The sequence below is a fragment of the Solanum stenotomum genome, chromosome 8 (assembly GCF_019186545.1).
Source record: "Solanum stenotomum isolate F172 chromosome 8, ASM1918654v1, whole genome shotgun sequence".
In the NCBI taxonomy this organism is placed as follows: domain Eukaryota; kingdom Viridiplantae; phylum Streptophyta; class Magnoliopsida; order Solanales; family Solanaceae; genus Solanum; species Solanum stenotomum.
Genome location: NC_064289.1, coordinates 29,172,914 through 29,197,469, shown reverse-complemented (window position 1 = coordinate 29,197,469; position 24,556 = coordinate 29,172,914). Strand labels below are relative to the sequence as shown.

The 24,556-nt window shown below is 35.7% G+C and overlaps 1 protein-coding gene across 1 annotated transcript; it reads right to left on the bottom strand.

Moving 5' to 3' along the window:
- Positions 1-1,606: 1,606 nt before the first annotated feature.
- On the bottom strand, positions 1,607-2,242 carry LOC125873688 (agamous-like MADS-box protein AGL80). Its single transcript, XM_049554563.1, has one exon. It carries the CDS (start codon positions 2,240-2,242, stop codon positions 1,607-1,609), a length of 636 nt encoding a protein of 211 aa, XP_049410520.1.
- Positions 2,243-24,556: the final 22,314 nt, after the last annotated feature.

Below are 24,556 nucleotides of genomic sequence, written 5' to 3'. Positions count from 1 at the left end.
GTCATCTTGTCCTTTAACGTCACAATCTTCATCTACAACAACCAATCATTAAGGCTAATATTAGCAGCTTTCCAACCAACTCGGGATATTTCAACTCATCAAAACAGTAGCCAGGCAGCCAGCCCATAATCCTTCTAATTGATTCTTTTCTTTCACTAATTATGTCTGTTATAGTTATTTACACGAAACAACCTTCCCATGGAACCGGCAGTGAGCTTACCAAAACTTTAATTTAATGGTGCATCACCATAGCTTATAAACTTACCCCCTACAGCTTTTCACAATCATTCCCTAAGTATATCCATGACCTACAATAAATAAATCAATACAATAGCAGTCCTTAACACTCAAATTATCAAAAGACTTGAATTTATGGTTTTCAATCACCATCCCACGAGTTGCTATAAACAAGTAAGTCTAGAATTCTCAAATAAACTAATCATTAGAGGTTGTGGCAATGCCCTTACCTTGGTTATCTAAATCTCTTATTCTCCTTCAATGACTGTTTTTGTAACCTTTTTTAATCTTTGGAAGAGACTTGCAGAACCTTGGCTACCAACACATATAGCTATCTCTAATTCACTCCCCTTGAAGAACTATCCAATATACTTGAAACAATAGGGGAGTGAAAGTGATCTTGTGGCTGCTTTGAAAGAAACAAGGTGCAAAAATAGTTAGAACCCTAGTAGGAAAATTGGGTGGCTGTTTCATCTTGAGAGAGAGAAATATATGAACTTGAGAGCTTAAAATTTGGATAAGAGGAAAATGAGATATTTGTATCAGATTTTTGGCGTTAATAGGTTCTCTTTTTCCACCTTTGTTGTACTTCATTTGCAGCCAACATGTGTCTTTAATTTAGTCCACACATTTAAGTAGGTGATGCACCTAATTTTCCATTCAAATTATTTCTTGTGGGCTTGGAAAGATTGGGCTTTGGCTGTCCATTTTCCTCTTATTCTACAATTCAACTTGGGCTAGATTAATGCAAGTAGGTGTAGTGTACTTGGCCCAATAACATGGTCAAAAGAGTCTTAGTAGGTGATGCACCTACTTGGTCCTTTGGACTAGTCAAAAAGTTAAAGTAGGTGATGCACCTACTTGTCACCTACTACCTTAGTTAAGTCAAGTAAGCACCTCAATATTTTATTCCATCTCTAGACCTTAATACCTTTAACTTAACTCAAAACTTATATACACTATGTCACTTTAAACTTTAGACTCAAATACCACCTTATGATCTCAAGTTAAAATATTTCCATCGACGTCAACTTAATCGGGTCGCATCAAAATCCATAGATAGTTCACTTTAAACCTATTATATTGTCACTAGTCGCATAGGAAATCGAGTCCATTACTATACCACAAGGCAATTTATAGGCATCATATAAATAGAACTAATACACATAGAATACGGGGTGTTATAGAAACACACTAGTCCAAAGACTTTATATATTATTGGTGGGTTTTGGATCTTGATCATTAATATTGTTTAGTGATAGGTCATCTAGCAAAGTCACGACATTATCGTAGTTCCAATTTAGTAATTCAATCAACGAAAGATTTTCTGGAATGTCACTAGAGTAGTTCTAGGAGTTATTTATTTGAATTAATGTACCCATTGGGGGATCTCCTCTGAAGGGTCCATTTGTGGTGTCATTGAATAAGGCACTGGATCATACAATGGAGGATCTATAATGGATGAAGGCATCACAAAAGTCATTGTTGTTGAAGGCATGGATTGAGGGACATTGGATGTAGACCCCTTATCACTAACATTCTTTTTCATTGCTTCACGTACTCGTTCAAGGTTCTTCTTGATCACATAACTTCGATCATTGAGATAGCCAGGATTCATGTCAATAGAAATAGTTTTTCCATTCAACACTTCATGCATCACATTCGTAATTTCCTTTATTCTATTTTCCTTTCTTACCTTTAGTAGGCTTTTCTCCAACTTCTTGATTCTTTCTTCGGTGAATTCATCTCTTGTCACCATATTTTTTAATCTCTCAAATGTTGCCAATTCTTTAAACTTTCGAAAGGTGTTGATTGCAGCACCATGATTGGGAAACACCTTAGGTTCATCACTATAAGGACTATGGATGATGGCAGCCATTTCAATGTCACAAAGAGTCATGAGTTCTAGTGCCTTTTTCAAGAACCCTTTATGTCTTTTCTTGTATGGAACTTTTCTATCAGTTTCATTTTCAATCAAAGCAAATATTACTTTGTTTCTAGGCATTTCTAAAGAGGAGGAATATGAGGATATATGTGTTTGTTCAAGAATAACTTTGTTGTTGTTGTTGTTGTTGCTCTTATTGTTGTCTTTGCCTAAGATTGACCCTTATATATATATATATATGTGAAACTTTTTGAATTTTAATTTTTTTTGAGTAGTTTTAATTAGAGAACTTTTTTATTCTCAACAATAACAATTTTGGAATAAACTTAAACGAGAGTGTATTATATTGAATTATATGTAGTTTTGGGATCCAGTCTTGTACTAGCCAAACATTTTGAGTCAATGTTTTCTTATAAGGAAAAGAATTAGTAGTGTTTAAATTTGAATAAGTAGTATCCACAAAACATGGTAATAAGTTTATAGCAAATGTGTTTCGTATAGTATTATAATATTATTTTTTCCAATTTTTGAAGAAATTACATTTAGAAGAAATTTTATACTAATTTCAAATAGTTTAAAAATTAAATCCTACTTAATTTCCTTTTTATTATTATATGATACGTACCAACCTATTACATGATATTCAGTGAAATCTTTGAAACACCCCATCTTCTAGAAAACCAAAAATGAAGAATTCTAGAAGTTGCAGGTGCCATATACGGGACCACCTACAAACCGTAGGTGGGGTCCGTGGTTTGCCACCGGCTGCCCCTTCCTAGAAACCCAAAAAAAATCTTCTAAGGGTCAACCCACGACCGGACCTACAGACCATAGGTCTGACCACGGGCCATGGTCCTGGTCCATAGATCAAGACCCCCAGAACCCCTCCTCTGAAGTCAATGGACAGACTAACATGACGGGCCGTTAGTCGATTGACGGTCCGTCGGTCAGGCCCGTCAGTTTATCCCGACAACTTTTATGTCAGAATCTTGAGTTATCCAATTTATATTCAGTAATGTTGTATTGTATACATGCTTGTTGGGAGTAGGCGTAATACCGAGTGGACTAGGGTTAGTCACCCTCATAGTCCCAGAACTATATGCCCCCGTAGGTTAAGTCCCCTCTATGGGCATCATATTGAGTGATCACACCAGTCATGCCTTTATACCTCTAGCAAGGTATATTGAGTCCTCTCGATGGGGTGTATACATTGGACTCCATGTTAAGCTCACGTGGTTTTATGTCGGTTATTAGTAGCTCCCACAGTTAGATTCTAGTGTATTGACCAGGTTACCTGTTATATCTCAGTATTTAGTTTCAACATGTAATGTACTTGGTCATTGCATTTAGTTTAGTTGATGTTCAGTATATTCATCATGTTCATCTTATATCATTGCTCAACATGCTTTATTTTAGTTATGTATATGTTGTTCAACTTTTTCCTATCCTGCATGCTCAGTACCTTTTAAGTACTGACACATACTCTACTCTACATCGTCTCGTGATGTAGGTTCGGGTCCTCATTATTAAGATCACGTATAGATCGGTTCCCGATCTCCATTTCAGCAGTATCAGTGATGAGTCCTCATTCTTTGAGGACGATAAACATGTTTTTTTTTCATTTTTAGTCTTTTTAGTTTCAGTTTTGCTAGAGTTAGCTGGAGGCATGTCCTAACATATATAGTTAGTTAGATGCTTATTTCTGACATAGTTAGATTCACTTTTTTCTTGGAGTTTGATCTTTCAGTTGTTATTAAACTCATAGTTTATATATTCAGACAGTATTGGGTATTCCCCATCATTTCAGTTTAGTTATGATTTTTAGCTCTCCGCACATTATTTCTCATTTTCGTAAATCTTTAAGTATGCTTATGATATGTTAGTACAGGATTAGCTTAGGGTCACTCGTGATCCTAGTTCCCATTTTTACGCCACGGGGTAGCCTCGAGGTGTGACAAACTTTTTCTGAACTAGTTTTGAGGTTAATCAATATTCCATAATTGTAAAAGGAAAAACTAATCAAAATAATATGTGTAAACATAATAGAAAAATAAGAAGATAAATTTTAATGTTTTAAAGAAATGTTTTATCACGACTCGATTTTTTGGATTGTGATGACACCTATTATACCCCACCAGTAGGTAAGGTAACCCGTAACCTAGAAAGACAAGTAATAACTAGAAGGATAGAAACAAAGCAAAAACAAAAAAATTAAATATATAAACAGAAGAAAAGAGTAGAAGTCCCAAAAAAGGACCCAAAATAAAAAGATTTGTCCCAAAATCGGAAGACTAGCCAACAAGATACAAATGGATACAAGTAAACTCTACAACGTCATATGCCTACCATTGCCTTCTGATCTGGTAACTATAATCTCGATATCAATATTGGTAACTGGTGCTCACACTTGCATCACAAAATAGATGCAAAGTGTAGTATGAGTACCGTAAACAATATGTACTTAGTAGGCATCATAGGCCGATTGAGTAATAGAAGTAAAGGAAATTCAAAATGCAAAAATTAAACACAAAGAAGTCAAACAATGAGAAACAAAAAGGAAAGCACAAGAGTGTACTAAGAATAGATAAGAAGTAAGTTCAACTAGTTAAACTTAACTAGACGCCAATAAGCCTAGAAGGTACACTAGTGCGCAAGTTTAAGTAAAACCTGAATAGACCCCCATAGCCCGTAAGGTTCAGATAATAGCTAGAAACTTATAAGAGAACTTGAGGATATTACAAGAACTTCCACAACCTCTCACAGACTAAAATTGTGGAAAAAGAATCAACAATAAAACAAAATCACCCTATTAGAACTTGAATCGGATCAATAGGTACATCAAAATTAAATCTTCTAGTTAGAACTTGAATTGGATCCAAGGGAAATATAAGATAGGACCTCTTTGCCAGAACTCTAATAGGATAAATGGGTTTTACAATAGACTAACCAACTAAGAACATGAATCGGGTCAAAGGGAAATATAATATAGGTCCTTTTTTTCATTAATTGAATTGGATCAACGAGACCATAATTACACAGTCAAGACTTAACCTGACAAAGGGATGATACAAGCGGGGACTAAACCCATCTAAAATAGATGCACCGGGAGCTTAAAAAAGGAGCAAAAATAAGGTAAACATGCTCTAACTATAGAAAACATAATCCAATGACTCCAATATCTATTTTCCATCATCACTCCGGTTAAAGGAAAGACACAAGACCTCCTTAGACTCTTTAGGGACCAACTCCTACTCATACTCCATAAGTAGATGCTAAATCACCAGTACACCCACAATAACCCGTGTAAACACCAACTCTATCTAGAGGATAAAATAAAAATACAAAAGAGCAAGCTGAGTTAAGTAGTCTCCTAACTATCATACCCCAATCTGCTATATAAGTTAACAAGGAACTAAGTTGTTGAAACACCCCAAAAATATCTAAGCTAAGGCCCAAATCATTCTGTAACACCTCATACGTCTACTTTTAAAATATAAATCATTCAAAGAAAGTATAAGAGCTTGAACAAGGTGATGCCATACTTGTTAAGGTGTATTAAGGAAATTTGCCAACTGTACTGAAAGTTATTTAGGATCATAAGGGAGCTGAAATACCATGCCAAGTTTAAAGCATTCCTATCCGCTAAGTTCTCTCATGAGTTCATATAAAGGTAAAATTCAAATAATCATATCTCTTAACATATAAAGAGTTAGGGGGCATATGACCTATAAAATTCAAGGTCTATGAGGATTATTCCCAATGCAACTATGTTTTGCTTATTTCAAGTTCAATGTAAAAAGTTAAGGCTATTTTATTGAAATGTGTCTGGTATATGAAATTCACCTACGACTCCTGCTTATTTCGCGACTCACCAAATAGGTTGGCGAATAACCAAATTATCTCAACTACTTTTCCTAAAAACTCTAAGTATGCGTCTATTTTGGCGATCTAAACTTCCATTTGGTGAACCGCTAAATATCTCAGCGAGCGGACCTGTTGATCGCTAATTTGGCAGACGAGATTCATTAAAATGTCATTTTTTGTATTTATGATCTTCTTAGTTTCCTAGAATTGCATTCTTGACCTTTTACTCATAATTAACTTCCCTAAGTCCATATAATTACCGAATATCATCATTTTATGTATAGAAACTCTCAAAATCCCTAATTCTCCTTCTTCAAAGATCATGAAATCCAAGAAAGATATTTCTCCAATTTCCCAAGAGCTAAAGTCTCCTTGATCAAGATTCTCTTTAATATATTTTTGTTTAAGGTATTCAATCCAAGACTCTTCTCAACACTTCATCTTCCAAGATTGTATTCAAGTTTCTCTAAGAATATTGTTCTTCTAGGTATGTCAGACTTCCATGAGAGTATTTTTTTTGTTATAATACCTTAATTATTTTGATTCTGAAGAATTTCATAAGATCATTAGAAGTAAAACATGGGCTTATATAAAATTATGATCTTTATTCAATAAGATATGGTTTCATTATTTCACTTAGGTATTAAAACCTTATGGTACTAATTTAGCATGATTTTTATGGTCATTCAAACCCTTAACTTTTCAAAATGAATTCAAGTATGATACGAATTACAACCTAAATACATGTTATTTTAAGGTATGCCTTTTGAGTTGAGCCTCATAAATAATTTAAGATGATAAGTAATTTTCATACCTATGAGCATTATATGAGTATATGTAATCATGATTTATATTATTCTTCAGTTGAATTACCTTCAGTCTTTAAGTTTAGTTATTTGTTTGATTAAGCCTTATTACGTACTCGTACATTCAATATATTGATGTCATTCAAACTGCATCTTTTCATAATGTAGATTTGGTTACTTAGGATCATCAACAAGACTTCCCTTGAGATCACATAATATTCTCGTAAACTTTGGTGACACCACTTCACTTTCGGAAGAATCCAGATTTATAATTTTTTAGTAGTAGCATTTTGAGGTTTCGTGTGTCTTGCTTTGACACCTATTTTTATATAGTAGAGGCTTCATAGATAGATAATTTTTTAGGGTAATTCAATATTCAGTTTTAGATATTTTATTTAAAACTTTATAATTCATACTCTGTATTTTCAGATAGTTTTGAGATTCAGTGAACGTTTTAAAATATTTTCTTCAGTTATGATGCTTGTGTATACTTGGGTTAGTCTTCTTCTTAGTAGTCAACAAATATAGGGATTCGTTATTCACATGAATCGTGCGTTCGTGTGAAAAGCATGATATGATCTTAGATATTCTTCTCTAAACCTTTTTTCAGGTGATACCCTTTAAGAGGGAGATGTGTTCTAGAATTGTTGAGTAGTATTTTAATCCAAAATGTAGTATGAATCATGAGCTAATAATAGAAATGCCCAGAGTTAGAAGTATGCATTTAGAAGATTAGAAACCTATGAAAAGGGGTTATTCTAGAAACCTAAGAAATGGGGTAGTTTAATTGTATCTTTCCAAGTATTTTATATGAATATGATTATTACTTCTCCGTTGGTATTTACTTAGCACCGGGGGAACTTTGGAATGGAGGCCATACTGCTAGTATAGGTTTATTCTTGAGTAGCAATTTCCTTGTTCCAAGCTATGTGCCTCCGTAGGATTGTCTTAAATTACTTAGCTAGTGGATCCACAAAAGCAATAGGGAATGAATGTGACAGAATTCTACTATGACAATAACTTTCTCCTTTATCGGTGTGAGTTCATATCAGATTACATTTTATAACTCACATGGTCTTATTTTTAGTTAATGGTAAATGTCCCACAAATGAACAATATTTTCCTCAAAAGTTTTATGAAAGCCTTCCTTATGTTTTAAGCATGCATTGACCTTGATTATGAATCATCGATTCTTTAAAGAATTTTTATATGTTTTACTTGGTCATGCATATCATGTTTAAAGTTCCTCAAATTATTGGGCATGTGTTTTTATGAATTTGTCCATACTAAGCTTATTTAATGAACTTATGCATACTTTCACCTATATTGTCTTATAATATAGGATCATATGTTCCTTATCCGGCTTGTGGCTAGCTTGGTTTTTTCTACTAGGACGGTGGATTGGTGAGTCCTTATTCTCTGAGGAGAAAGCCACTAATGCTTTATTTCTCATATTGTCTTTTAATTTTAAGACTTGCATATGATATATAGGTTACATTCCAACCAATACCTATAATGTTAGAAAGGCAATGTCAAACATAGTTTAGTATTTCACACTTATATTCAGATTCCTCATATGATATAAGACTTTTATCATCTATTCTCTCTTGCTATATTTCTTTTACATCATGCTCATATCAAGGGGCTAGTTTAGGGCCTCTCGGGGTCCTATTTTCCATGTCACATCTATGGTTTAGTTTGGATTGTGACAAACTTAATAATTAGAGTATCAAGATTTAGAAAGATTCTAGGATGTCCGACAAGCTGTGTCGAGTAATCTTTTTCATGAGCGTAAAGTGTCCCACATTTATGAATATTAGGCTACAATCCATTAGGAAACTTCATCTCTTTCACTTCTCTAAAGTCGTGCCATAGACTCTATTTCTATAAAGTCGTCCCATAGAGTCTTAAAGGATCAACCTTAAATTGAGGAACCTCGAGATCCACATTTTCACTGCATTTCTTCTCACATAAACACTTTGTGGTGCCATGTCCTAAATATCATTGGACAAGATTTAGGAGAGGGATATTTGTGGAAACAGACTCTATGGCACAACTTTAGAGTAATGAAAGAACTGAAGTTTCATAAACGCATTGTAGCCTCCTATTCATAAATGTAGGGAGCTTCATACTTATGAACAAGTGTCTATTCAACCTTGTCAGACATCCTAGAACCCTCTATAAAACCATGTGCTCCTAATACCAAGTTTTTCACGACCTCAAATACACCCTTGATGTGAGATGGCGTATAAGACCCCGGGAGGCCCTACACAAGGCACTTGACATACATACCACACAACATAATGGACAAAAGTAAGAAATCTCATATAATGAAATAATTTTACATAAAAATGGATGTCTAAACGTAATTTTTACGAGCCATTCTAATATATCAAGAAGCTATCAGGATGAAACCCGTACATCACCTATAACATCCAAAAACTTAAGACATAAAAAGTAGAGTAAATGTGACACTATCCTCAGATCATGAGGACTCACCAAGTATTCAATCTTCTGTGCAATCCAGTCATGAGAGGAAGAAGGAAGTTTGTCAAACTCTAGAGTAGTGAAATAATGAAGGCACAATATGCATTATAACATGGAATATACTAACTATGAGGAAAATGCATGAAACATGATCATAAGGGGACATAATCAAAAACATGATATACATGACCAAGCTAAACACTGTAACATCATTAAAAGAATAATCATAAATCATGAACATGGTTAGTGCATCTTAAAACATAAGGAAAGCTTCACAAAACATTTGAAAGTACCTTTGTTCATTTTTTGGATACTAATTTTAACTGACAATAGACCATGTGAGCTATACCATGGAATATGATGTAACTCCCACATTGAGAAGGGAAAGTCAATTCGCCATGATAGAATTTTGTATGATGACTTGTATGCTATTTGTTAATCTAATAACTAGTGTCACGCCTCGAAGCTACCCCCAGGATGTAAACATGAGACCTAGGATCACGAGTGACCCCAAGCTAACCCTGCTGGCATATCATAAGCTTACTTAAAGATAACTGAAACAAGAAATATTGTACGGAAGCTTAAAATATGATATAAACTAAATGATGGGGAATACCCAATCTAAATCCGAATATAAATAAATACTGAGCAAGAGTTTAAGATAATGAACTATAACTCAAATGCTAAAGCTAAATCTGTCTATGTTTGAAATATAGCCTCTAACTGACTAGAGATGCCTGGGATATCCCCCAACTAAATCTAGAAAAACCCAAAACTAAAGACTGGAAGTAAAAGAAACATGTATGTTGTCCTTGGAGAATGAAGGCTCACCACTGATACTGTTGAGATGAAGATAAGGAACCTATCTATGCGTGATCTGAATGCTAAGGACCTGAACCTAGATCACGAGAAGATGTAGCGCAGAGTATGCGTCAGTACTTGAAAGGTACTGAGCATGAATGATAGAATAAAGCTAATTAAAACATATAATTGAACAAAGCGATAAAGCAATGATATAATCTGAACATGATAAATATGCTAAACATGCTGAATATGAACTAATTGAATTTAGTGACCAAGTTTATAATATACTGAAACTGAAGACTGAACTGTAACTGATAGCTTGGTCAATACACTAGAATCTGTTTGTGGGATCTACTAATAACCGACATAAAACCAAATGAGCTATATATGAAGTTCGATGTATACGCCCCATCGAGAGGACCCAATATACCTTGCCAAGGGTATAGAGGCATGACTGGCGTGATTACTAAGTATAATGCCCACAAGTGGCACTAACCTACGGGGGCACGTAGTTCTGGGACTATGAGGGTGATTGACCCTAGTCAACGCGGTATTAAGCCTACTCCCAACTGATTATGTAAATAATACATTATGACTGCAGTGATGTAATACTGAATAGCTTAAATATTGACATGCTAACTGAAAATACAACATTAAAATGTTGATAATGGAACATTCTTAAATGAGGCATATATATCTGAATAAACTGACCTAGCATGATATAGAGAATCAAGAATCTGACTGAATTCTAGGGACCTAATGGGTTAAAGGAACCCAGTAGTGAAATCCCATATACCTGGTGAAAAAATTCACGGAGAAGTCTTTCATTTTTAGGGCTGAAACTGGAAAACCTTGGTACGTGTTCTTGAGGGACCGCTCAACTTTTCTCTCTGTTTTGCTCTAAATTTCTCTTGATTTTTGTGGATGATAGATTAGGGTAAGTTCTAATCAAGTCACTAGGATAAAACTGACCAAAAATACGTAGTTTAGGGGTTAAACGACGTAGTTTAGGTGTTCAACGCATAGAGAAAAGACCAAACGACCACTGACTTAAAAGTCTGACGCAGCTGAGGACGTCCCCTTTGACAAACTGTCAAACTAACCGTGGTCCTTGATCTAGTAGCTGCTTGTTTCTGGGACGAACTTCCATAAGGGCCACCACGGTCCATCGTCAGGATCACGACCCATGAAGGGTCCCGTGGTCTGACGTCTAGGCTTGGTGGACTCTGGTTGGCTTTCACGAGCGCTAGTCCGGCCCGTGAGGTGGTCCACGACCAGTGAAGGGCTCCGTGGTCGACCTCTGTTGGAAGGGAGCTGAATTCACTGACAGGTCAATGGACCGTGGTCCCTCTCACGGTCCGTGAACCCTGTCATGGTTCCCTGTTCTAGTGTTTTTCTGCAACATTTTCTAAGTCTGGTTTCTGAGGTGTTACAACTAAGTTATTTAAGACAATCATATGGGACATGCAGTTTGGAACTAGAGGTTTCTTTCTAGAGAATACCTTATTTGATCCTCCCTCTCAAACTCTCTTGGTTCTAAGTTGAATACCAACGGAATATTAATATTCATAAACATATCATAATTCATAGAAAAACATATTTCAAATATTAATCCAAGCTTAAAACATCATATAATAGCTCTGTAAATCTTGAAATAAGATTGTGTGAGAAAATATTTCAGTATTCATGATTCCTAAAGGTGTGAGAAAGTTCTTTCACAATTTCATTGATGCTCATCCTATATAAAACTAGATAATAAAACATTCTTTTTCATAAATAACACATAACTCTAATTAAAATAACATTCATATACTCATAGCTTTCTCATGAACCCATGTCTTTTAATAGTTTATAGTCAAAATCTTGAAAATTGCATGGGTCCATGTGAAATCAATTGAAATGCGTGTAATTATGTCAAAACAATCATAATAAGATCAAAATTGAACAATTGAATAAACAAAATATTAACATATGAAGAATTGAATGAAAACCCAATCAATTTGATTAAATTTAACTTGGAGAATTTAGAAATCTTTGGGGCTCAATGGGTTAATAGAACCAATGGAAGAAACCCTACATACGTTGATCTTCAAAGCCCACAAGAAATAGTTCAAAAGAGTATTAGATTTGGAAACCCTAGATTCTTCATCCCTGATCTTGAGAGAGAATTTTTGAAGAAAACCTTAGAGGGGATTTGGGGATTTAAGTGAATGAGAAAGATGGGGGAAATTTTGAGGTAGAAGGGTAGTTATATGATATATAAATAGAGGTAAAACAACATCAAATAGGAATTTAATAAATAGGAAAATATCCAAATATCCTTGAGAAGTAACTGATATATGATTTCTACAGTTTGGACCTACGTTCCGCTGAACTTTCTTACATGCATTGGTCAACCATAGAACCAACTTTAGAAACCCAAATCACCTACTTCTAATGTGATCTTTCTACGAGTCATGAAATTTCCTACAATCCATAGACCCATTCAGTAGCTCTCATTTTTCAGCAAAAAAATCTTGTAACACCTCGAGTATAAAAATGAAGAAAATCCTAGTTTTCAGAAACTCTTGTGCCAGTACCAACGGAACCACCCATGGACCGTAGTGGGACAACAGACCGTAGGTGGGGTTCTGTTGTTAAGGCCCAAATCTTTATAGTCTCTAACCCCACCCACAGTCAACCAGTACGGTCTGTGGTTGGACCTAGGACAGTATGTCTAACGTAGGTGAGGGTCAGCAGCCAGTTAGAGGGAAAATACTGTTAGGTTAACTTCAAATGGTCATAACTCTTAGAACACAAGGATTTATGTGGCCTATGACCTATGAAATAAAATATAATTGAATCCTTTTTCAACGCCACCGAGTTTGCTAAAAATCCCATCTCTGAGTAAAAAGTTATGCTCATTTTAGTGAAGCCCTGTCGGGAAAATCATGAATGACGAATTCAAATGATGACCGTTAGGTCAAACAATGGATCATAGGTCCCTCCGTGGATGGGCTTTATTAGAATTATGTTACGGTCATTTTGGTTCTTTCCCCTATGCGTTGGAAACTTAAACTACGTCGTTTGATGCCTAAATTACGTTGTTTTACTCAGTTTAAGCCTAGTGACTTAGTCAGAACTTACCCTAAACCATTATTCTCTAGAATTCACCAAGCTTAGAACAAAAGAGGAGAAAAGAGTTGACCCAACCCCTCCAAGAACGCATCAAGTTTTCTTCAGTTCTAGTCCCAAAATCGAAAGATTTCTCCCTGAAATTCATCACCATGTATGTGGGATTTAACTGGTGGATTCCTTTCATCTACTAGGTCTCTAGAATTCAGTCAGATTCTTGATTATCCATGTTTTGTATAGACCTTGGGTTTCTAAAACCTTAGATATTGGTTGCAATTTAGCTGCCAGAGTATTCCTAATTAAATTATGATGTTTTCGTGGAATCATTGCTTAGTTCTTTGCATGAAACTCAAAACCTTAGTTTTGTAGAGTGTCTTAGTTCATGAATTACACATGCTAGGTCAGTTAAACAATTATACATGCTCCTATTTTTGAATGTCACATAATCAGTAAATTATTGTTATATTGTTAGATTTGTATGTCAGTATTTTAGTATTTCAGTCATAATGTATCATATACATATTCAGTTGGGAGTAGGCTTTGCACTGAGTGGACTAGGGTTTTAGCGACCCCTCATAGTCCTAGAACTATGAGCCCTCGTAGGTTAACTCCCCTATGTGGGCATTAGTTTTAGTGATCACGCCAATCATGTCCTTAAACCCCTGGCAAGGGATATCGGGCCCTTCGATGGGGCGTATACATTGGACACCACGGTTAGCTCACGTTGTTGTTATGTCGGTTAATAGTAGCTCTCACAATTAGACTCTAGTGCATTTGATCAGGTTTTCAGTTCTACTTCAGTATTTAGTCTTAGTATGTTATGTACTTGATCATTGCATTCAATTCAGTTCTTTTCAGTATGTATCAGTATTTCCATCATGTTCAGATTATATCTCTGCTCAGTTATGCTTTGTTCAAATTTTAACCTACCCTGCATTCTCAGTACCTTCCAAGTACTGACACATACTCTGCGCTACATCCTTTCATGATGTAGCTTCAAGTCCTCGGCTTTCAAATTACGCATAGATCTATTCTCGATCCACATTCAGCAGCTTCAATGGTGAGTCCTCATACTTCAAGGACAATAGACATATTTTTAGACTTAGTCTTTTATTTCACTTTCAGTTTTGCTAGGGTTAGCTGGGACATATCCCAGCAACTCTAGTCAGTTAGAAGCTTTTAGATATAGTTTAGATTTAACGTTAGTTTTTGAGTGATTGTTTAGTATCACTAAAACCTTAGAATTATATATAAAACCATGTTTATGCCTAATGGGTAGCCTCGGGGCGTGACAAACTTGGTATCAGAGCATTAGGTTCATGAGTCGTAGGATGTCTAAAAGCCACATTGATTAGATTCCTTTTCATGGGTATGAAGTGCACCATATCTAATGAGAGGGAGGCCACGAAGTGTTTTAGGAAGAATTCACTTTTTTTGCTACTCTTATCGTTCGTAAGATATGATCCAACTTCCCATTTCTAATTTGATGTTATGTGTTTCAGATCATGCCTCAATCCAATGTAAAACTAGAATCATTCGGTTTCAGTTTCCAAACGAGCCAGTCTCAAAATAGGAGGGTAGTAGCTCAGTGCCTATAGGTCAATTTAAGTCTTTCCTTAAAGCAAGAAATATGTTCTCTAAAGGCTAGTGTAGCACATGTTAAGGAAAAAAGGAAGTAATTAGAAAAAGATGTTCATCGGCTTGCTCACTTAGGAGTTAGTCTTACAGACACATTAGATTATTGTGTGATAGTCCATAATAGATTAGAAACTTCATTAGTAGCGGAGGTTGAGGAAAAACAGGATAGTGATCCAATATTATTCAAGTTGGAAGGTGCAGCTCGGTGCAGTTCATCAATAGAAAATAGAGGTTTTATCCCAAGGGAGAGATGGTCGCTTATGTGTTCCTAAGGTGGATGAGTAGGTGAAGCTGCCTTGATTGGGACAGATTTGGTTTATGAAGCTATGGGAAAAAGTTAAGCTCATCAGAAATAGACTTAAGACAGAAGTCCTATGCAGATGCAAGGATAACCGACTTAGAGTTTGAGATAGATGATTGGGTTTTTGTGAAATTATGACCTATGAAAGGGGTGATGAGATTTGACAACTTGGGAAGTAGAAGTAGCCATGAAGGCTGAGTATCTTCATCTATTTCCTTTCGATTCCGTTTCAGCTTGAGATAGTAGTTTCCCTTCTAGTCTCTCAGTTTACTCGTGAGTAAATTCATTCTTAGTATCATGTTCCTCCAATTGTTATTGCATTTTAGCATATTTGCATGATCTTGGAACTCAGTTCAGTTAGATATCAGTTTCTAGAACTCAATTGTAGGGATTGCTTCCTTTTATACTCAGCTTGTTTAGACTTCCTTCGAGGACGAATATTCCCAAGGGGAATATATTGTAACACCTCGGGTCTCAAAATGAAGAAATCCTAGTTTTCAGAAAATCTGTTGCCAATACCAATGTAATTACTCACGGATCGTAGGTGGGACCATAGACCGTAGGTGGCGTTCCGTCGTTAAGGCACAAATCTTTATAGTCTCTGATCCGACCCACGATCGACTAGTATGGTACGTGGTTGGACCTACAGACCGTAGGTGAGGTTCAGCAATCAGCTAGAGGGAAAGTGCTGTTAGGTTAGCTTCAAACGGTCATAACCTTTAGCACAGAAGGATTTAGGTGGCCCATGAACTATCAAATAAAAGATAATTTAACCTCTTTCCAACGCCATCGAGTTTGCTAAAATCCCATCTCCAAGAAAAATGTTATGCTTGTTTAAGTGAAGCCCTGTCGGGTAGATCATGAATGACGAACCCAGACAACGGCCAGTAAGTCAAACGACGGACCTTAGGTCCCTCGGTGGATGGGCTCTGTCAGAATAAAGTTACGGTCATTTTGGTCCTTTTCCTTATGCGTTGGGTAGTTAAAATACATCGTTTGATGCCTAAACTACCTCATTTTACCCAGTTTAAGCCTAGTAACTTAGTTAGAACTTACCCTTAACCATGATTCTCTAGAATTCACCAAGCTTAGAGCAAAAGAGGACAAAAGAGGCGACCCAGCCCCTCCAAGAACACAACAATTTTTCTTCAGTTCCAGTATCGAAATTGAAGTATTTCATTGTGATATTCGTCACCAGGTATGTGGCATTTTATTAGTGGATTCCTTTCATCCACTAGGTCCCTACAATTTAGTTAGATTCTTGATTTTCCATGTTTGGTTTAGACCTATGGTTTCTAAAACCTTAGATATTTGTTGTGATTTAGTTGTTAGAGTATTCCTAATCAGATTATCAAGTTTTCATGGAATCGTTGCTTAGTTCTTTGCATGAAACTCAGAACCCTAGTTATGTAGATTCTCTTAGTTTATGTATTACACAAGCTAGTTCAGTTAAACAGATATACATGCTCCAGTCTTCGAATGTCACATTATCAGTATATAATTGTTACATTCTCAGATTTGCATGTTAGTATTTTGAGCTATATAGTATTTCAATGATTCAGTCATAATGTATCATATACATATTCAGTTGGGAGTAGGCTTAGCACCGAGTGGACTAAGATTTCAGCGTACCCTCATAGTCCCAGAACTACGTGCCTCAGTAGGTTAAGTACCCTCTGTGCGCATTAGTTTTAGTGATAATGCCAGTCATGCCTTCATACCCGAGAAATATATTCCGGGCCCTTCGATGGGGTGTATACATCAGATACCACGATTATCTTATGTGGGGGTTATGTCGGTTAATAATAGCTCCCATAGTCAGACTTTAGTGCATTTGACCAGGTTTTCAGTTAAAATTCAGTATTCAGTCTCATCATGTTATGTACTTGGCCATTGAATTCAGTTCAGTTCTTTTCAGCATGCATTAGTATTTCCATCATGTTTAGATTATATCATTGCTCAGTTATGCTTTGTTCAGCTTTTATCCTAACCTGCATGATCAGTACCTTTCAAGTACCTACGCATAATCTATGCTACATTCTTTCATGATGTAGGTTCAAGTCCTTAGCATTCAGATCACGTGTAGATCGGTTCCCGATCCACATTCATCAACTTTAGTGGTGAGTCCTCATACTTCGAGGACAATAGACATGTTTTCATATTTTGTCTTTCATTGTAGTTTTAGTTCTGAGGGTTAGCTGGGGAAATGTCCCAACAACTCTAGTCAACTAGTGGTTTTTTCAGACATAGTTTAGATTCAACGATAGTTTTTAAGTGATTGTTCAGTATCACGAAACTAATAGAATTATTTATATATATATATATTCAGACCAGTTTTGAAGATTCCCCATCATTCAGTTATCTCTTGTTTAGCTTCCGCATTGGTTCATCTTTTCATAGATATATTTAGTTGGCTTGGGGTTATTCATGATCGTAGGTCCCGTGTTTACGCCCAGGGTGTAACCTCGGTGTGTGACAATTCTACTATGTCTGGAATCGTTCTACGGAACCATCTTATGACCCATCAAACTTCCTGCGACTCATCCTGGCTACTCGTATGTCAAATATCAGAAATATGAAATTTCAAAATATTCAACCTCACACCTTCCAGATCCATCTACGACCCATAAAACCTTTACAAACCATGGATTGGTGTGGTGGGAAACAACAAGTAGCTCAAATAAGATATTTCTTTCACAACTTTGGCTTTTCCATTTTTGAGGTGTTAAGTATATTATCGACATTGTAATTCTTTGGTTGGTTAGCTTGAGTGTACATAGCCTAGCCCGCGTGGTATGGAATTAATTTAGAAGGCATTGGACCAGGTGAGGGTGATTCAAGACAAGATTTAGATAGCTTAGAGTAGGCACATAAGTTATGCTAGTCGTAGGCCTTTGATGTTCTCAGTTGGTGATACCTTCTTCTTCGATGTATTACCCAAGAATGTTGTGATGCGATTTTGTAGGCGGGGAAAGCTTAGCCCAAGGTATATTGAGTCTTTTGAGATCATCTAGACAGTTGGTGAGGTTGCATACGAGTTGTCTCTAACTTCAATATTCTTAGCTATCCGCCCAATCTTTCATGTCTTATGGAGGCACCAATATGTTCTTAATGAGTCTCATGTGCTTCAGTATGATGAGGTAGAGTTTGATGCCTTTTTTACTTTCTTGGAGGAGCCAGTCGATATTATTGCCAAAGATGTGTGCCAATTCTGTTCAAGAGCCTTTATTGTAAATAAGGTCTATTAGGGAATCTTCAGGTTGAGGAGTCTATCCGGGATATCAAGCTTGATATCCGGGAGCACTTTCCTAGCTTGTTTAAGCCTTCAAGTACTTCCTGACCTTTACTTTCGCGGATGAAAGTCCCTTTTAGTAGACTATGTTGTAATGACCTCTGGGTCAATATTGTATTTATGTCACCTGTTTGTCATTTAAAACATTCATAAAGCGATCCCAAGTCATTTTATGACTTAATGGAACTATCAATTCGGTCACTTGGTCATTTTATTGATTTATATGTAAGTTTTAGTGTCTTGGAGCTTTTGAAATTTTTTACAGTCAGTTTTGATAGAGTTTAAGAAATGACCTTAGAAATCCAATTCTGATAATTTCATCAACTTTGTAATGGTCAAATTAAGCTAGTAACATTGTCTCTGTGACTCACGAGTTTTTTAATACGAGTATTTCCGATTAGACATTTTAACTTCCAAGTTAAGACCTAAGTTTGACTTTTGTCAAAATTTTGAGTAGACGAGCTTGGATGAGAATTGCTCCATCTCAGTTAGCTTCGGAAGGTTGTGTTTGATCTAAAATGACCCGTTGTCTGGATCTCGAGGCATTGGGGCTAATTTTGAGCCCATTGTGGATTTTAGCTTGAAATTAGGTTTTGTATGAGACCAATATTCTTTCAAGACAAGCTTGTATGGAAATTTCGTCTGCTCCATTGAGTCCAAAATGTCATTTTAATTGGTTTGCATATCTCATTTATGTGTATAGGGTTTCGAACGAATCCTTTTTCTAGTTGGGCAGCTTACGCCCCTAGGAATGGTTAGCTGGCGGCGTAGATTGATTGCCACTCTTGCGAGCTGGGCTAAGATTTGATTGGATACGTTGGTTATTTAGGTTGGGAGCCCAACTTTAGATTTGTGGTACTCTTCTCTTAGTTGACTTAGATATTTTGCGTACCTTTCAGGCATATAGGGATCTGTTCGAGTTTTTCATAAACATGCACATGAGTGTACCTTATGGGCTTATGGAGGTCAAGTTAAGTTTAGTTTAGCAGTACTTACGTATGCTCATATGCTTTCCTTTATATTCTCTTTGACTTATGTTTGTGTCTAGATTCTATCTCTTCATAGTGTTTTAACCTCTCTTGCTCAGTCGGCCGACAATGCCGTGAGTACCTTTGTTTTAGTACTCATGCTATACTCTGCATTTTTTCCGTGATGTAGGTCCAAGTACCAGCTACCATCGCTGATGGTTTGTGTTATATTTTACAACATTTGGGTATCAGAGATGAGGATGAGCACTTGGCATCTTGGATCATATGTCTTTTTGTGTATATACGTTCAGCTATTATTTTTCCTTTGAGAGATCTTGTTGTGTTCCACTTTTGGGACTTGTATTTTCATATAATATAGCTTTGTATTCATGATTTCTAGTTTCTGGGACAGCTTCTTATAAATATAGTTTTTGGTTTTCTTTGGTGTATATCTTATTCTTAAAGCTAGTGTTATTTCTGCTTAGTTTTCCTCTTATACTCATTACTTGTTATTTTGGGTACTAGTTGGCTTACCTACTGAGGGGTTATACTATGTGCCATTATGACTCGGAAAATCGGGTCGAGACAAGTAATATCCCATACTGTTGTTGTTTTTTTATTCTTAAATTTAGAGTATAAATTTGTAATATTTGATTAGTAGTTATGTTATCTTAATAATTTTTCGTATTTCAACATTTCTAATTTTACGAACAAATGAGTAAAAACCAAATTAAAATATTAACTTACACGATTTTGTTTCGACAGAAAAATATTTTAAATAATATATTATAGGCTAGAATATCATAGTTATAATCTCTACCTAGGCTCCCTCATTTTTTGCGAGGGTTCGATTCTCCACATCATAATCCCCACCCCCAGTTCCCCTTCCACACCCTATTTTTTTTATTTTTTAAAACAGTAATCTATTTTTTATGAGAAAATTTAACCAATTAACAAATGTGATGATACAATTAGCAAATTTTGGAATACAAAAAATAATTATAAACAGTTAAATTAAACCAGAAGACATGGCTTTTTTTAACTTAATAAATCCAAATGGTTAATAAATCTCTTACTTCACCTTATTATTTCAAAATAGATATTTTATAGGTCTTCTAGATAGTTTTGTGTAATGTTTAAATTCATATTCAATTTTAGATGTGTTATTGTTTCGCTCTAAAAAGCTTAGAGTTAAAATTTATCTAATACATGAATCAATTTCTTTAACTTTTGAATTGCAAGAGGTTTATTTTTTGGAAACAGTACCAACAACAATATTTGAATAATCACAACAACAAAAGCGCAAATGAATGAATAAATCACAAACTAGTAATTGTTCATATATTTAATAAGTGAGTGAAATAACAAACTTTGAAAAATAACTCATCAAACACCAGACCCTTAATATAAGGAAATATAAAAAGTGATGTGCAGAATCCTATACCACACTTAGACATGCAAAACATTAAAGACATAAATTGTCCATGAGACCACATGAACATATAAAACAACGACAACAACAACAACAACAATAACAACAACAACAACAATAATAATAATAATAATAATAATTATAATAATAATAATAATAATAATAATAATATTAATAATAATAATAATAAGAAAAACACATTAGTCCAAAGACTTTATATATTATTGGTGGGTTGTTGATCTTGATCATTAATATTATTTAGTGATAGGTCATCCAGCAAAGTCACGATATCATGATTATTCCAATTTAGTTACTCAACTACTGAATTTAGGGGTCCCAAGAAGGACAAGAAGAAAGATCAAGCAAATTTGCCTGAATCCAAAGGAGAGATGGACGATCTTTGTGCAATGCTTTCAGAATGCAACTTGGTTAGAAATCCAAGAGAATGGTGGATAGATTTTGGTGCCTCATGCCATGTTTGTGCCAACAAAGAATTATTTTCCTCCTATACTCCAGGACCTACAGACGAGAAGTTATTTATGGCAAATTCCGCTGTTGCAAAGGTGGAAGGAACTGGCAAGATCCTCCTAAAGATGACATTAGGCAAGGTGGTGACTTTGAACAGGGTCTCGTATGTTCCGGAATTGCGACAGAACCTAGTTTCTATACCAGTTCTGACTAACAATGGATTCAAATGTGTATTTGTTTCTGATAAAGTTGTAGTAAGTAAGAATGAGATATATGTAGGAAAAGGTTACCTCACTGAGGGCCTTTTAAAATTTAATGTAATTGCAGTTGATATGAATAAAGATTCTGCTTCTTCTTACTTGCTTGAGTCTAAATGTTTATGGCATGAACGTTTGGGACACGTTAATAACAAAACTTACGAAAACTAATTAACTTAAATGTTTTGCCTAAATTTGAGTGCAATAAATCAAAATGTCAAGTTTCCGCTGAATCTAAGTATGCTAAGCATCCTTATAAATCTGTTGCAAGGAATGCATATCCTTTAGACATTTGTGACATGAAGTCAACACCAACACGTGGTGGGAAAAAGTATTTCATAAATTTTATTGATGATTGCACTAGATATTGTTATGTCTATTTGCTAAATGGTAAGGATGAAGCAATAGATGCATTTAGGCAATATAAAACTGAAGTTTTAAATCAGTTGGATTGAAAGATCAAAATGATCAGAAGTGATAGAGGTGGAGAATATGAATCTCCATTTGCAGAAATATGTTCGGAAAATGGAATAATCCATCAAACTAATACTCCTTACTCTCCACAATCTAATGGAATTGCAGAAAGAAAAAACCGAACTTTAAAGGAAATGATGAATGCCTTACTTATAAGTTCAGGTTTACCACAAAACTTGTGGGGGGAGGCTATCCTTACAACAAATCGAATACTCAATAGAGTGCCTCATATGAAGACACATGTTATTCCATATGAGAAATGGAAAGGTAGAAAACCCAACTTGAAATATTTCAAAGTGTGGGGGCGTCTTGCCAAGGTCCATGTTCCTGTACCTAAGAGGGTGAAAATAGGGCCTAAGACTGTGGATTGTGTATACATTGGATATGCCACAAATAGTAAGGAATGTCGATTTTTGGTTCATAAGTCCGAACATTCGGATATTCATGATAATACGGTATTGGAATCAGATAATGCTGAATTTTTTGAACATATCTATCCCTATAAAACTAGACTTGAGTCATCTAGTGGGGGGTCTAAACAACCTCGAGAATAACCAAAAGAGAATGAAACAAATGAAGAGAGTCCAAGGCGCAGTAAACGTCAAAGGGCAGCTACTTCATTTGGATTTGATTTTGTAACATTCCTTCTTGAAAGTGAGCCTCAAACATTCAAGGAAGCAATGTTGTCTAGCGACTCAACCTCTTGGAAGGAGGCTATCAATAGTGAGATTGAATCAATCTTAAGCAATCATATCTGGGAGTTGGTTGATCTTCCTCCAAGGAACAAACCTTTGGGTTCTAAATGGATCTTCAAAAAGAAGATGAAAGATGATGGAACTATTGACAAATATAAAGCAAGACTTGTTGTCAAAGGCTTTAGACAGAAAGAAGGTCTTGATTATTTTGACACATACTCGCCAGTGACTAGGATTACATCAATTTGGATGATAATTGCCCTAGCTGCAGTATACGGCCTTGAAATCCATCAAATGGATGTGAAAACCACATTCTTAAATGGAGAGTTGGAGGAAATAATCTACATGGAACAGCCTGAGGGCTTCGTAGTTCGCTGTAAAGAAAAGAAAGTATGCAAACTTGTTAAGTCACTTTATGGACTAAAACAAGCACCTAAACAATGGCATGCAAAGTTTGATCAAACCATATTGTCAAATGGATTTAAGATCAATGAGTGTTATAAATGTGTTTATATTAAAGACACTACGGGTCAGGAAGTCATTGTATGCCTATATGTGGATGACATGCTGATAATGAGCAAGGACATTGCCAATATAAAAGCTACTAAGCGTATGCTTGCTAGTAAGTTTGATATGAAAGATCTAGGAGTAGCCGATTTGATATTGGGAATAAAGATTCACAAAACTCCTAACGGTCTAGCATTGTCTCAATCTCATTATATTCAAAAGGTACTTGAAAAGTTCAAGTATTTGAATTTCAGAAAGGCAAAGACCCCAATTGATGTGAACCTTAATCTTGCTAAGAATAAAGGTGAAAGTCAGTCTCAATTGGATTATGCCAGAGTATTGAGAAGTTTGATGTATGTCATGAATTGTACACGACCATACATAGCCTGCGCTATAAGTAAGCTGAGTCGATACACAAGTAATCCCAATCAAAATCATTGGTTGGCAATGAAGAGAGTTTTGGGGTACTTAGAAGATACTCAAAACTATGCTTTGCATTACAACAAATATCCAGCAGTTCTTGAAGGATATAGTGATGCAAATTGGATTACTGGGTCAACTGAAACGAAATCCACGAGTGGATTTGTTTTCACTATTGGTGGAAGAGCAATATCTTGGAAATCATCCAAACAAACATGTATAGCTCGCTTTACAATAGAGTCATAATTCATCGCCTTAGACAAGGCAGGTGAAGAGGCTGAATGGCTTCAGAATTTCTTAGAAGATATTCCGTTTTGGCCCAAACCAATGGCCCCTATATGCATACACTGTGATAGTCAAGCTGCAATAGGAAGGGCTAGAAGTGTTATGTATAACGGGAAGTCTCGTCACATAAGACGAAGACATAACTCTGTTAGACAACTACTCTCTAGTGGAATTATCACAATTGACTATGTAAAGTCAAAGGATAATGTGTCGGATCCACTTACAAAAGGCCTAACTAGAGAGGGAGTTAAGAGATCATCGACGGGAATGGGACTATGGCAGAGAACAAGTCATCGTGGCGGTAACTCTGCCTAGAAGACTGGGGATCCCAAGATCTAGGTTCAAGGAGATTAAACAAAGTCATAGATGATGGTTCAATATTGTCAAAACATATTTGATGGTCCATTCTCATGATGAGACAATGTTCAGTAACCAGGATAAAGGCATAAGGAATTTTTAATGGTTTCTAAGTTTGATACAGGGTATATCAAATAGTGTATCAACGGGATAACACAGTTAGAAACCACCTATGTAAGTGTGAAGTGTAAGCCGCTTCAAGGAGAATCCGATAAGGCCAGTTCTCTAAGGACTTATTAACCGAGATGTGTTCATGGCTGAAACG